The sequence below is a fragment of the Diadema antillarum genome, unplaced genomic scaffold (genome assembly GCF_040938485.1).
Source record: "Diadema antillarum isolate AM-2024a unplaced genomic scaffold, OU_Dant_1.0 seq00000697_RagTag, whole genome shotgun sequence".
NCBI lineage: Eukaryota > Metazoa > Echinodermata > Echinoidea > Diadematoida > Diadematidae > Diadema > Diadema antillarum.
The window spans coordinates 836376-850845 of NW_027271602.1; the positions used below are offsets into that span (position 1 = coordinate 836376).

Consider the following 14470-nt stretch of genomic DNA (forward strand, 5'->3'; position numbering starts at 1 on the left):
TGCAGACAATAAAACCACACATTCACACTGGCATCTGATACATGTCATTTCATACAAGAACCAGCAAGACCTTCATGCTGACATCTGTGAAAAATATATGTACAGTGTTATATTCATCAGAGTCACAATCATCGTTAGATTGCAAAAGGAAAATACAAGACACATCAAGTAAAAATGCAGACTCTGTAAACCTTACACTACCATTTACTAAGAGGCACAATATACACACACACATATATATATATATATATATATATATATATATATATATATATATATATATATATCTGATATGTGTAATTGGGCATATATTGCCTCATTCTTGAACTCAAACTTGGCCTCATAAATCAATTTGTACTCAGATGACAACATTTTTTTATGTACACATTTATCCTCTATTCTGTCTGTGATTCTGTTATTGCCTGACCAAAAATATCAAAATGAAAAATATGAACTCTCCTTACATATCAAACTCAACGTAAATTGCAAATGACCGTTTGGTCTATGTAAATCACAGTTCCTTCCTCAATTGCTCACTCCATCCCCAAATTACTTTTTCTGACCAATACACTTGTTGACTATCTGACATCGATTACATAGCAAATTCATAGATTAATTGTCAGGCTATGCAATTTTGTGTATGCCAGCTTAGTAGCTTGCAAATTCTGGTGTCATGGTTTTACAATCACAGCTTGGCATTCACATGTGTTAGCATGTTCCAGGCTTTATAAGACCATATTCTCACAAGCCTTTCACAATTTATGTACATAACTGATTTTAGGTAAGTTTTTTGGAAACAGCATATATCCTGATTAAAAGGATACAATGCTTAAAACACAAACGAAAACAAAAAAATGAAAGAAATCTAAATGTCAATTCAAAATGAGTGTCACTGTATCCGCACACAAAGCGCAAAGCATATTAGAAAATTACACACAAAAATAGATACTTGTATGTTGTGCTCACAGAAAACATAGGATATATTCTGAAGATATACCACCAGTGCCATTGCTACAACCTATACACATAAATCTAAGCCTTCATGTATTTGATACTTCACAAAGAGAAGCAATGGCTTGGAGAAAGGAGGAGCTCTAAAAGCCAGCAATGGTAAAAGGGCAACTGTAACTGGCAGACAACAGCGACAACAGCTTTGGGTTTGGATGGCAGGGTCTCTCTGACGAGGCGAGATTCTGGCATGAAGTCAACCTCACTACTTTTTCAATGATACTGGTGTCATCATTGTCAACAAGGCAACATTCCTCTTCTCTTCCGCACTCTTCATGGTTGTAATCACGTCATATCATAGCGTGATTAAGAACTACACGATTTCTTCCTGTTCATCATTGCAAGTTCTTTCCCTTTCAAATGCCAATTCTGGTTTTCTTTCCCGCACATGGCAGCATGCATAAGTGTATTTTGGTAAATGTTTTGTTAGTATTCATGCAGTCATGCAATTGTCTCCTTCGAATGTGCACACATAATTCCTCTCATGCTATGATCAATTCAAGCAAAAACCAATACTTTAGCTGTTTTTTTTCCTGTTCACATCTGGAAGACCAAGACACATAAACTCCACTTTCCTATGCCATGCCCTGCAAATCAAGTCCTCAGTTGGCAAGCTGGTATCCTTTATTCCTCTCTGGTATTGGAGGTTCCTGTAACACTGCCCTTCCCATCATCTTCAGCTGCTTCGGCTTCAGGTGCATCATGGGAAGAATCTGGAGCACTGTCTGGTGTTGGTGCTTCCTGGTGTGCCGCAATCTCAGCTGCATCAGACTCGGGACTTTCCTGCTGAGGGGCTTCCTCTACAGAGACATTTGTCTCCAGATCAGTTCTTTCCTCTGTTGCCAGAACGCTGGCTGGTCCACTCTTGGCCTGATCTGCTTCGGTATCCTCGCATTCCTCCACAATGGCAGACACACATTCTGGACTGTCCAACTGAGTATGGGTTGTTCCCTCTCCTGCATTTGACCTTTCCTGCTCTAAGGAAAGCGCTTCAACTTTCGGTACATCCTTAGTGGATGATTCTGCAGCAGTTTCCTCGCCTCCACCATTACTACCAACAGCATCCGCATCACCACCCCTTTTGTCTGTCCGCATGCTCCTGTCGGCCTCTGGGGGATAATCATAAGAGAAGGTAGCCTCCTGCTGAGGGGCTGACCACATACCGAAATCTGCCTCCCCGCTATCCTCACATGTGGCCCAGTCTGTCATGGTGGGTGTGGGAAGACTGCCGAGGCTCCTTGGAGAGGTGGGACTGGAGTGTCCTGGTGGTTCAGGCAGGTGATCTAACCGCAATTCATTCTCCTTCTCAGACTTAGGCTTGTCTACCGGCCAGCTGGTTCCATTCCAGACCTGGCCAGTCGATGCAGGCCACTGATCAACCCCTCCGTCTGCCACTCTTCGCACGGTGCTCTCCGGAGGTGGCTGCACCTCTTCAGGAATTTCACTGTCATCCCCCACAGGGACTGGTGGTTCCCACTGTCCAATGGCCAGACCGAGGGCCTTGCCAGGTTTGTCAGAGTTCGTGGAGGCCAGCCAACTCTCTGTTTTGCTCTTGGGTGATATCTCCATCTCCCAGTTCTCCCCAGCTGCTGGTGCCTGCCACTGACCAATTGGACCAGACAATGGATCCACACGTTTGTCTTCTTTTGGCATTGGACCACCAGAACTTTTGTCACTGGGATGGTAAAAGTCACGACCCCTTCCCCTCCCACGATATCCTCCTCGACCTCTGTGACCTCGCTGTGGGCCTCCTCCTCCTCCTCTGTAATGATTTCCTGTAATGATGGACAGGGTAAACAAGCTTGACAATGAAGTAGAGCTAATCCTGAATCCAACAACATTTGCAATATCAAAGAATGTTGCATGATTTTCCCAAGCAGCTACACTTACTTGCCCCTCTCCTACCATTTACCAACAAGAGCTTAATTCAATATTTCAACTAGACATGTCGCTATGGCGACTGGTATGCCTCCGCCATAACGCATGATTCTCCTAATAGGTCTATAGTACATGTAGACAATGTGTGATTACATTTTCATAAAATTGGCAAAATATTAAAATAACATGTTTGTCACAAATGTGTTGAATGTTCACCTTCCTTGACCTAGATTTAATTGGATGCATAGGACAGCATGTATTTGGGGATTTAAGGACTTTAACTTAACTTTGACCCTTTCATAAGTTTATGCATTGAGTAATTTTCAAGGTATGGAGAAAAAGTGCAATTTCTGTATTGAATAGTAAATTGTTACCATTTTCATCTGGCCTTTGACCCTTAAATTCATAAGAGAATCAATGTCAGGCAGAACATATATAAATATGTACTAAGTTTCAAGATAACTTGAGCCACTTCAAAATATGGAGGAAGAAGTAATTTCAGCACTTACACTCGATCTTTGACCTTTTGACCTTTGACCTTTTTGGCAAACCCCCCCCCCCCCCCCCCCCCCCCCACCTTCCCAGAGAATCTCTATTGGGTTATACATGCATACACCAAGTTTAAAAAATAATAACAATCCTGCTGGCATTGCATGAATATGAGGGAAAAAGTAAAATTTTGAAGTGTTGCCCTTGACCTTTGACCCCTGATCTTTGACCCATGAACCCCAAATTCCCTAGATAATCATTGCCAGTGAGTACATGCATATATACTATGTTCCATGAAGATACCTTGAACAATTTCCAAGATACAGAGAAAAAAGTGAAATGTAAACAATTTTACTTGACCTTTTGACCTTTGACCTCATGACCCCAAACTTTCACCACAGAACTTTAATTGGGTAATACATGTTAGTCTAGCAGCCAGAAAGGGTCCCCGTGCACCCTCCCTAAAACAAAATTCTACGATATGTCCGAAGATCGTCAGAACTTATATTTTCCGAATCCGGTTCTCGCCAGCGGAAAAAAGGTTGCGAGGGCGTCTAATTTGCATATTTCTAAGATGGCCGCCGCCTGTTGCTAGGAGATGGATTATTTTTGAATAACTTTAGTTAAGAATATCAAATTACCATAAAAATGGTATCATTTTGAAGAGAATTAAAATTCCTACAAGTTGATACCCCATTTGATGGGATAAATAGTTGTTGTCATGAAATATTAAGGAAGGAATTATGTTTTTTCACATTTTTCCCCCCAAAAAAAAGGAATTTGGTAATAAAGTCCTCTTCCATACATTTAATATGCATTTCCAAATAACGTTTGAATTTTCCTAAAATTATCCCCCAAACATCACTATTATCATGTGAAAACGGCTTTCCAACACAGCAATTCCTTTCAAAGTTACACGAAATCAAAGGGGATATGGTTCAATAGGTTTTACAGCAATATTTAAGGGTTATAATGTCTCCGCGCGTAATTGCGTATGTTCTGTTTGTGGGGTTTGTTGATGATCACTGCTATCTCTTGATCAAATCTCGTCGAAATCAGCGAAGTAAGAAAGAAAAATTACACTTTCTATTCCTTATATGAAATAAAAATGTTTTTTTCTATTCTGTGTTACCAAACTCAATCCATTCAGCTCCCCATATCAACAGTTTCTTGTCTTTTTGAATTCCCTCCAAGAACACAGAATTAATCACAACTTATATGACATTAAAAAGTTTTAAAAAAAAGTTAGACATGACAGTTTTCTCTTATTGGAAGATTAAAGTGAAAAAAAAAAAGAATCTTATGCTAAAAACTCTAAGAAATACAGAACTTGCTAAATAGCCTTTCAGAGTCTAAAATGAACCACGGCTATCTTATTTTTTTTTTTCATAACAAAATGAAGGGAAGTATCTGTGTAGTTCATGTCGGCCGATATTGAGTTACATCATAAATACTCAGAAAGGGTCCCCGTGCCCCCCCCCCCCCCCCAAAAAAAAAACCCCAACTTCGATATGTTCGAAGATCGTCAGAACCTGTATTTTGCAAATCCGGTTGTCGCCAGCGGAAAAAAAGGTTGCGCGTGCGTCTAATTTGCATATTCCTAAGATGGCCGCCGCCTGTTGCTAGGAGATGGATTATTTTTGAATAACTTTATTTAAAAATATCCAATTACCATAAAAATGATATGTGACCGTGCACCTCAAAACGAACATAAAGTCGCACACACTGATTTTGAGTGAGGACTGAAAATAAGTGAAATGGGTCAACCTAACCGAACTTGACTTTTTCATATTTTCTGAAAGAGCGGGTCTTCTTTTACATTATGCTAAAATTTGGTATCATAAAACGGACAGGAAAGTGTGTTTTTTTAGCAGTTTATCTCGAACATTTTTGGTAGAATAGTGTGATTAGGTGTGCCTTTAGAATTCTTTTTTCATTTCTGAAAAACCTTGTCCACACTCTTCACTTTCAACTCTAATAACTTTTGAAAGGACGATGCTACTGCTTTGAAAGTTGGCATTAATTATGGACAGAATGTGTTAATGAGGCATGCTTAATTTCAGTTTAATCTGATAATCCCTTCATTGTTGTTACTCTGGTGGTTTACTTCCTCTTTTTTGTCCCATTCATCGCACAGCCAGCACGGTTTGGTAAAGATTAAGCGCTTGAATAGACACTGTACTGCAGAGCCTCTTTTCTCAGTTCACACTTTTCCTGGGTTTGTGCTTTCTTTCCAATATTTAGATAGGTTAGGAGAGTCAATTTGGTTTGAGTTATACATCTTTTTAAAGCTTAAAGTCTGCTCTTTCAGAATATGGTCTTAACTAAAAATTCATGTCTGGCGACTTTTTGTTTGTTTTGAGGTGCAGGGTCACATATATCTAAGAAAATTGAATTTCCTACAAGTTGGTACCCCATTTTATGGGATAAATAGTTGTTGTGAGGAAATATTAAGGAAGGAATTATGTTTTTTTCACATTTTTCCCCAGAAACACTGAATTCAGTACAGGTAGGGTGTGGGAAGAGGGATACCACCTCCCATCGTAGGGACTTTTTGTAAAAACAGAGTACAAAAGTCGCGTTTATAGAGCATTTAAAAGCAAATTTCTAGGAAATTAAACATAGTGGAAAAAAATTAGTGCAAAGGACTATGATTATAACATACGGGAGTACATTTATGTGACGGTTTGAGATCCTCGGCGAGGGAGCCAAGCGACCGAGCGGGGGAGGGTGTGAGAGGGGGAATACCCCCTCCCAGGGTAGGGATTTTTTGTGAAAACAGAGGACAAAAGTCGCGTTTATAGAGCATTTAAAAGCAAATTTTTAGGAAAAATTTTAATATAGTGAAAAATAATTAGTGCGAAGGACTATACGATTATATAATAGGGGGGTACATTATGTTACAGTGTGAGATCCTCGGCGAGGGACCAAAGCAACCGTGTGGGGTTAGGGTGTGGGAGGGGATACCCTCCTGCCACGATAGGGACTTTTTGTAAAAACAAGAGTACAAAAGTCGCATTTATAGGGCATTTAAAAGCTTCCGGCGTCCTTGTTGACGATGCTCTGATGATGGAAAACGATGATATAACCTAAACGTGCATTGATTATCTTATGCACGGGTAAGTGCTAACGGTTTGAGACATTCAAAAGAAATGTATCTACCTATAATGAGATACTTACTGTTGTAAGTTAGAAACGAAATGCCATAGTTCTGTGTGTGACATGAAAATAATCAATTTCTGAAGCGCTTGCTCACTCGCGGACATTATTTTATCAGGTATTATTCTTTGACATAGTAATGACAAACATTTGAATTGTATACATCAGTGGTAAGACATTCCATATTTGTTATAGTGAAAAAGTAGTCCGACATCTTCACATACATCCAAGGTCCGTTTTCTCAAATTATGTACGGAACCCCTCCCCCCCCCCCCCCTAACACGTTCAAAAAATCCTACGGGCCTCCTACATACCTCTTATTAGAGTTAGAGTTAAATGAAATGCTTAATTTTAATTTACATATTATGACACATCAGGTTATTCAGATAATAACTATTCTGTTGGTAGATCCTGAGGAAGGCCTGATGACTGGCCGAAAGCTTGACTGAATGAAAGGGAGACTCAAGATCGAGAGCAACGTCTGCCTCAGTCTAATTTCTTTTAGTATGCAACCAACAATGAGGCACCGCGCATGTTTGGGAAGGGAACTATCTCTCGCACTATATATATATATATAATATACACACAGTGGATGTTACGTACATACATACACACATACATACATGCATGCATGGTTAATGTTCCCTCTGACATTTCCCTCATGTTTTATATAGATCCATGCACTAAGGTCTACTTAACCAGAACATTTTCTCTCTCTCTCATTTTTGTATAATATTGATTATTAGTCACCCCTAATGGATTTAACAACCAAGTTTACATTGTATTGCATTTAAATCAACCCATGTAATAAAATTAAGAGCATGAAATCATTTTTTATATAAGAAAAAACAGAATTTGAAAGCGACTGGATTTGACTTGCAACTATCGGTTTTTATCAATGCCATTCCTTCGTATTTGTAATTTATCTATTAGTTTCTTGGCAATAATAAACGTATGAGCAATATATCTAAAAACCACCTGGCGAACCACCAAAGAATGAGAACACGTGTGTACGATCTTATCATATAAAGATAAATTGATTTCATGTTAGAGCATGGTGAGAATTATTTCCCTTGTGCGGTATACATGTATCTCTTATTTCGACATCTAAATAAAGCATTCGAGTTTGATGTTCCATAAATGCATTAATGGCGTATTCAATACATTCACGAAATTCACGACTGAGCTTATTCATTTCCCCTGTATGAATGCCTGTGTGTGATACTGAAGGTGTGAGTATGTGTGTGAAGATGATCAGATGAATAAGATTTGATGAAGAGAAGTTTGATTAATATCAATATGTTGAAAACCCATATCCAGGCAAGCCTGTTTCGGCCGTCATGAAATTACACCTCTCGTAAGGCCTTCACTCTATTTGATGAAAAAGACGTAAACTAAAAGTGAAGCTGAGTGGATCAAAGGTGATAGCGAATAAGGAATTTAATTCTCTTTCATATTCCACAAGATTAAATGATATTTAATCAACATTTTGCATGTAAGAGGTGATAAGGTCTAATACTTGCAATAATTATTATATTATTACACGCGTTACGCAAGTACGGACGTCGACATTACCCGTAAATTTCTGTATAGCCGTATTGAACCTTTTCCCCTTAATGTCGTGTAAATTTTAAAGGAATTTGTGTATTGAATACCCGCTTTCACATAATAATACTTATTTATGGGGTTCAACCTAAGGAAAATTCCAATGTTATTTGTAAACAGATATTAAATGTATGAAAAAAAAACATTGCTGAATTCCATATTTCTTGGGAAAAATGTACAAAAGAATAATTCCTTCCTTAGTATTTCATGTCAACAACTATTTATTCCATAAAACGGGGTATCAACTTGTAGGAAATTTAATTTTCTGTAATATGATACCATTTTTATGGTAATTTGATATTCTTAACTAAAGCTATTAAAAAAGAATCCGTCTCCTAGCAACGGGCGGCGGCCATCTTAGAAATATGCAAATTAGACGCACGCGCAACTTCTTTTTTCAACCGGATTCGCAAAATACAGGTTCTGACGATCTTCGAACATATCGTAGAATTTTGCTTTGGGGGGGGGGGGGGGTGCACGGGGACCTTTTCTGGCTGCTAGACTATGTATACACTAAGTTTCAAGAAAATATCTTCAGGCATTGCATCGATATGGGGGAAATAGTGAAATTTTCAGCCTTTGACCTTGACCTTTTGACCTTTGACCTTGAGCATGTGCACCCAAAAGTTGCTAGGCACAACTTCACCCCCTTATACACATACATGCCAAGTTTCATCAGGATACCTCAAAAGGTTTTTTAGTTACGCTGTCCACAAAATTCATTACGGACAGACGGAAGAACGGACGGAGGTACGGACGGACAACCCGAAAACATGATGCCTCCGGCACCACTTCGTGGCGGAGGCATAAAAACATCTTCTATTGATATATCTTGTAAGTACTGATATTGCTTTATTGCGTGTTTGTGTATGTGAGTGTACTGTATTCATGGTATCAGAAGACAATACAGTTGGCGGAATTTACTGCAACTCCAAAACTTGAGAAAGGGTAAATACAAATTTACCCTGTTTGTTCATAACTACTAAATTATTACATAGGAAATCAATATTTCCCAAATCTTACCACTGTTGTTTCTCATTGATTTCTCACTCTACTCTTTGTTGAACCAAACTCTTGGATATCCACTGTGGACACATCAAAAGTAATATCTATTTCTTCTTTACTGCAACTGCACTCTTACAAGAAACATATGTCATAAAAATTAAATCTCCCTTCCATACCATCAACTCAAGAGATTATATGATATAGACTACAGTAAAGTATAAACTTACCTCTCCCTTGCCTGTAACCACCCCTTGTGTTTTCCCAGGAATCTCTGTGGAATACACAAATATGATAAATATGATTACCATTTTGCATGAGGAGTATGTCTCACTTATGTTGTCCAAGACAAGAACAGAATTGGTCTGCAACTAGTTTTGACTTTAAAATGTAACTATATGCTACATGATCACAGGTACATAAAGCATCATAAAATGTTGAAATGAGTTTGTTGACTTTAATGATAATGGCAAATCTATAACAGACAAACTAGACACATTCTGCTCAGTTCCCTTCATCAGATTAACTTTTATTGAGAAACATACAACAATGCTCTCTTCACAGACTTTGCATAAAATAACTGACCTTCTGCTTGTCAATAAGCATTGGAGTGATAATCACTGCTCTATGAAATAAGGCCTCCTCATGTCAATTCTCACTATCGCCAATGACGTAAAAAGTACCCGGATGTTGATTTAAGCGCCATTTACGGTGCATTATGGGATAGTTCGGGAGCCAAGTCACTTTTGTTCGTACGCGCATGATACGCGACTAATGCTCTTTACATATATACAACTGACTGAATCTCACGTGTACTTACTGTTTCCTCGACTTGAATTTTAGCTATTATATGATTTGAAATTCCTCCATTCCAGAGAAATTGCTGTAAATACGACTATATGGTTCATTACTGCGAAGCTGCCATGTGTTGGTCGCACGACAATAAACGAACAAATCTACAGAAATATCCCTGGCATGCGAGATGTGACATGGGTGGAGTTTCCGGGTGACTCCACAGCGCGTGCAACTTGCTTGGTAGCCCGACCAGACGCTGTGCGAAGCACAGTTTTTAAAATACTTATACAGCGACTGGGCTGGGTATCATTACTTGCTTGGAAGAAATTGCTTCGGAGACAGGATAAGTTCGAAATCACGATTCGTTCCCGATTGCGTTCGTGGCACTTCGACAGAGAACAAAAAAAAAAAAAAGGGCATTCCATGACGATATCCAGGTGGGTGAATATTTTCCAGTATTATTTTCAGCGTATGCAGAGATGACTGATGTGAAAGTCGATCGCAATGATCAAGCAGTACCGGTATGTCTAGCTTGTATGCATGCGCTGCATGCAAGGCCTAGGGCAATGCCGGGGCTATAGCTACAGTATGTAACACAGGCCTGGCTGGCTCGGGTACAGCCGCCTATCCGTGGCCGGCGCGGCACTAGGTAAGGTACACGTACGTGCACGCTAGCGCTGTGCAAAATATGCCCCGCAACGGAAGTGCCCGAGTCCCGGACGTGCACTAAATCTTGACGAAAAAGCCACATCCGGGTACTTTTTACGTCATTGGCGATAGCGAGAATTGATACATCTGTGTATGATTGATGCTGATGAATCGATGTGACTTTTGTTATGCTCACTTGTCTACCACAATTTAGATACAAATGGAATTGTTTTTCAGACTTTGTGCAGCATTAATGCTCTTTTGCTTTGCAATTTGCAATCTGAGTGAACACAACCAAATTCTGGCATTTACACATTCATGAACATGTCTATTAATACAATGCTTGTGATACACATTGACAAACAGATGAGGTTTTAGTAAAGTTTTTCAACTCATCATTCTCGGTCTTGTCTATTAACCTGATGCCTTCAAGCTGTAATAATTCCAGCTTATTTTAAGAGCAGTACATCTTACTTTTGTTTGTTTTAAAGAACGAAAGAAGAGAGAGAGAGAGAGAAATGGGGCCCTATACAAATAATTTGCCCCAGACAGCACTTATAACATAAAACAAACATTATATATCTTAAAGAGATATAAACAAGAACATTAAATGTATACCAAGTATCCACGAGGGAGCTCATACCATCTCCACGAGGGAGCTCATAAAGTCTCCACAAAGGAGCTCATAAAGTCTCCACGAGGAAGCTCATAAGGAGCTCATTACGACTCCACGAGGGAGCTCATATGATATTGATGAATACCTCATATTCTTCAAACAAACTCAAATAACTACACAATACACGCGCGCGTGTACCGCACACTAACTCATCCACATGCACATATTCAACCACATACATACACCTCCAACCATGCACAGACATACCAATATCATGGTTCAACCCAAAATAATATACAGTATTTGAATAGAGCACACACACAATGATATGTTTTACAAAATAGATAAAATTACTATAACTGTATCAATATTTCGAAAGAAAGAAGAAGAAAAAAAAATATATAGTGTTTATATCAAGGAGCTCTGAGGCGTTGATACAGGAAAATATTTGCAGCAAACAACGGAGAAATGTTGTACAGATATAATCGTGGTTTCAAAGACGTATGAGTATACCTGCGGGCTTCAAGCCAAAAAAAAAAAAGGTAAAATTTAGTGCCAGAAAGTGGGAGTCATAATAATCTTCAAAATAAATTTAAACTACAAATTTATAAGTATTAATTAAGTGCAGGCGACTCATGCGAGAGGGGATTAACAAACATTTTAAATTGTTCTCACCACAAAAAGGATAAAAAGTGTATCATTTATAAATAACACTATAGGTATATGAACGAAGAGATCCCCTGTTCTTGCTAAGGAAACGCACGCAAGGAATGTAAGACAATATACATGTATATGTTTTATATAATAGAGACCCATTGAGGGAGATGCCGGGATCTGCAGCAGCGAGTGACTCCCCAAACCCGCTTGCTGCAGATTCCGGCACCTGGGCGAGGTGGACGGTGGAGGCCTCGACGTGACGGCTGACCAAGGTCGGCTTGTTGTCGGAAGGGACCGGAGAGCGATGTCTGCTGCGACATCTTACTGATATCAATGAAGTCATGACAAATCAAAAGAAGCAGGCTAATGATGTACTTACCCTGCCCCCTTGTCCCTGTCCCACTCTCGCCGCCACTCCCCAGAGGTCTCCTTCTGTCTGGCCAGCCTCTGCTGCTCCACCTCTTCCCTCTCTCTCCTCCATGCCTCGTAGTCTCTTCTTTCCTTGCCCGTCATCTGCACTGACATCTCCATTTTGTTTCTTGGAGGACCATTCTGGTAAATCAGATAGAGTTGAAATGGAGTACATGATCTATTGCATTGAACTACATTACTATGCATGAGATTGGTATCAGTGAAGATTAAATCTGAGGACAACAAACTAGAAACATTAACAGGATTAATATCTATTACTGAATTAACTCTTCTAATCCGTTGTAAAAAATGTAAATGACAAACCAAATGTTTCATTGTGCTACCACTATGATGATGTTGTTACTAACACTATGTGAAATGTGTACATGTAAAGGCAATAGATGAGCAAAGAGTCAACGAGGCAAGTGCCAAATTGTGTCTCCTCATTCGCGTACAAGAAATTAATACTTTTTAACTCACAAACCCAGAAGTTCATTGACCTGCCTATGACCTTTGACCTTGTGGTGACCTTCAACTCCCCAACCTTGTGGACAAGTACCATCCAAGTTTGGTCACAAACAGACAAAGGGATCAAAAGTTATGAGCCATAATCAAAACGCGCCATAAAAACTTAACATTGGGCCCTAAAAGTTCGTTGACCCCTGTCTGTGACAGTCTGGCAAGTAAACTTTATCGTATGACCTCAAATGACCTTTGACCTTATCATGTGACCTCTTACGGCACCATAACATGAAGGTACCCCCAGTGCATCCATCACCCAAGTTTGATTGCCATTTTAGCTACATGTGTCAAGTTACGTGTGATAAGAGTCTTGCAAGTAAACTTTAACATATGACCTCAAATGACCTTTGACCTTATCCTGTGACCTCCAACGGCATGAAGGTACCCCCAGTGCATCTATGACCCAAGTTAGGTTGTAATCCAAGCAACTTATGTGAAGTTATTTGTCAAAAGAGAGTCTTGCAGGTAAACTTTAACATGGAAAAGAGAGTCTTGCACATACTCTTTAATATATGACCTCAAATGACCTTTGACATCATCACATGACCTCCGACAACACCATAACATGAAGATACCCCTAGTGCTTCTATCACCCAAGTGTGGCTGCCATTGCTGTAACAGTTGCCAAGTTATGCATCATAAGAGAGTCTTGCAGGTAAACTTTAACATTTGTGACGGACGACGGACGGACGGATGCCATTTGGATCCCTTAGTCTTGCCTTCACCTCCGGTGGGCGAGACAATAAAAATTGGACAAATTATTATACATGTATATATCTGGCAGATCATAATAACTTTCGTATCATTTGTAATTTCATGCAATTCCTCACTGGGTATCTAAAAACAGCAATCTTGGTTGCATGAATTTGATTGGATTTGCACAAGAACTCTCCTTTAACTTCTGCATAATTGTATCAGGAATCACTGGTTTGAAATTACATGAAACCACATGTTATCTTTTGGTGTCTGCTTAAGATAAGGCTATGTCAACATGTTTCTGGCTCATCATTATCAAAACAAAATAATTATCTTTTCTGCTCACACAGAGAAAAATAACCATGGTTTTTGGTCATCCATAGCTTATCAATACACAATAATGAATAGCTGCTATCTCTGCCACCACTGCGTACATATAATGACCCTTGGCTGCTATGGCTTATCACTACAAGTTGAAACAAGGCAATCACCAAATTGTGTCTCGCCCATTTGCGCACAAGGAATTAATATTTTTTATAACTCCCAGAAGTTAATTGACCTGCTTATGACCTTTGACCTTGTGGTGACCTTGAACACCCTAAGGGACATTTACCATCCAAGTTTGGTCACAAACGGACAAAGGGATCAAAAGTAATGAGCCGTAATCGAAACGCGCCATAAAAACTTAACATCGGGCCCTAAAAATTTATTGACCCCTTTCTGTGACCTTTGACCTTGTGATAACCTTTAACTCCCCAAGGGACATCTACTGTCCAAGTTTGGTCACAAACGGACATAGGGATCAAAAGTTATGAGCCACAATCAAAACGTGCCCTAAAAACATAACATTGGGCCCTAAAAGTTTGTTGACCCCTGTCTGTGACCTTTGACCTTGTGACGACCTTCACCTCCCCAAGGGACATCTTCCATCCAAGTTTGGTCACAAACGGACAAAGGGATCAAAAGTTATGAGCCATAAACGAA

General features: G+C 39.4%; 1 protein-coding gene across 1 annotated transcript in view; it reads right to left on the reverse strand.

Moving 5' to 3' along the window:
• Nucleotides 1–343: 343 nt before the first annotated feature.
• Nucleotides 344–14470, reverse strand: part of LOC139737632 (uncharacterized) — a 162470-nt gene continuing 148343 nt past the window's right edge. Inside the window, exons 11-13 of the mRNA XM_071648306.1 lie at nt 12237–12409; nt 9372–9415; nt 344–2783 (exon numbers count right to left, since the gene is read on the reverse strand). Of these exons, the coding sequence (XP_071504407.1) occupies nt 1633–2783; nt 9372–9415; nt 12237–12409 (1368 nt within the window). The 3' untranslated portion in view covers nt 344–1632. The remainder of the gene's footprint in view (nt 2784–9371; nt 9416–12236; nt 12410–14470) is intronic.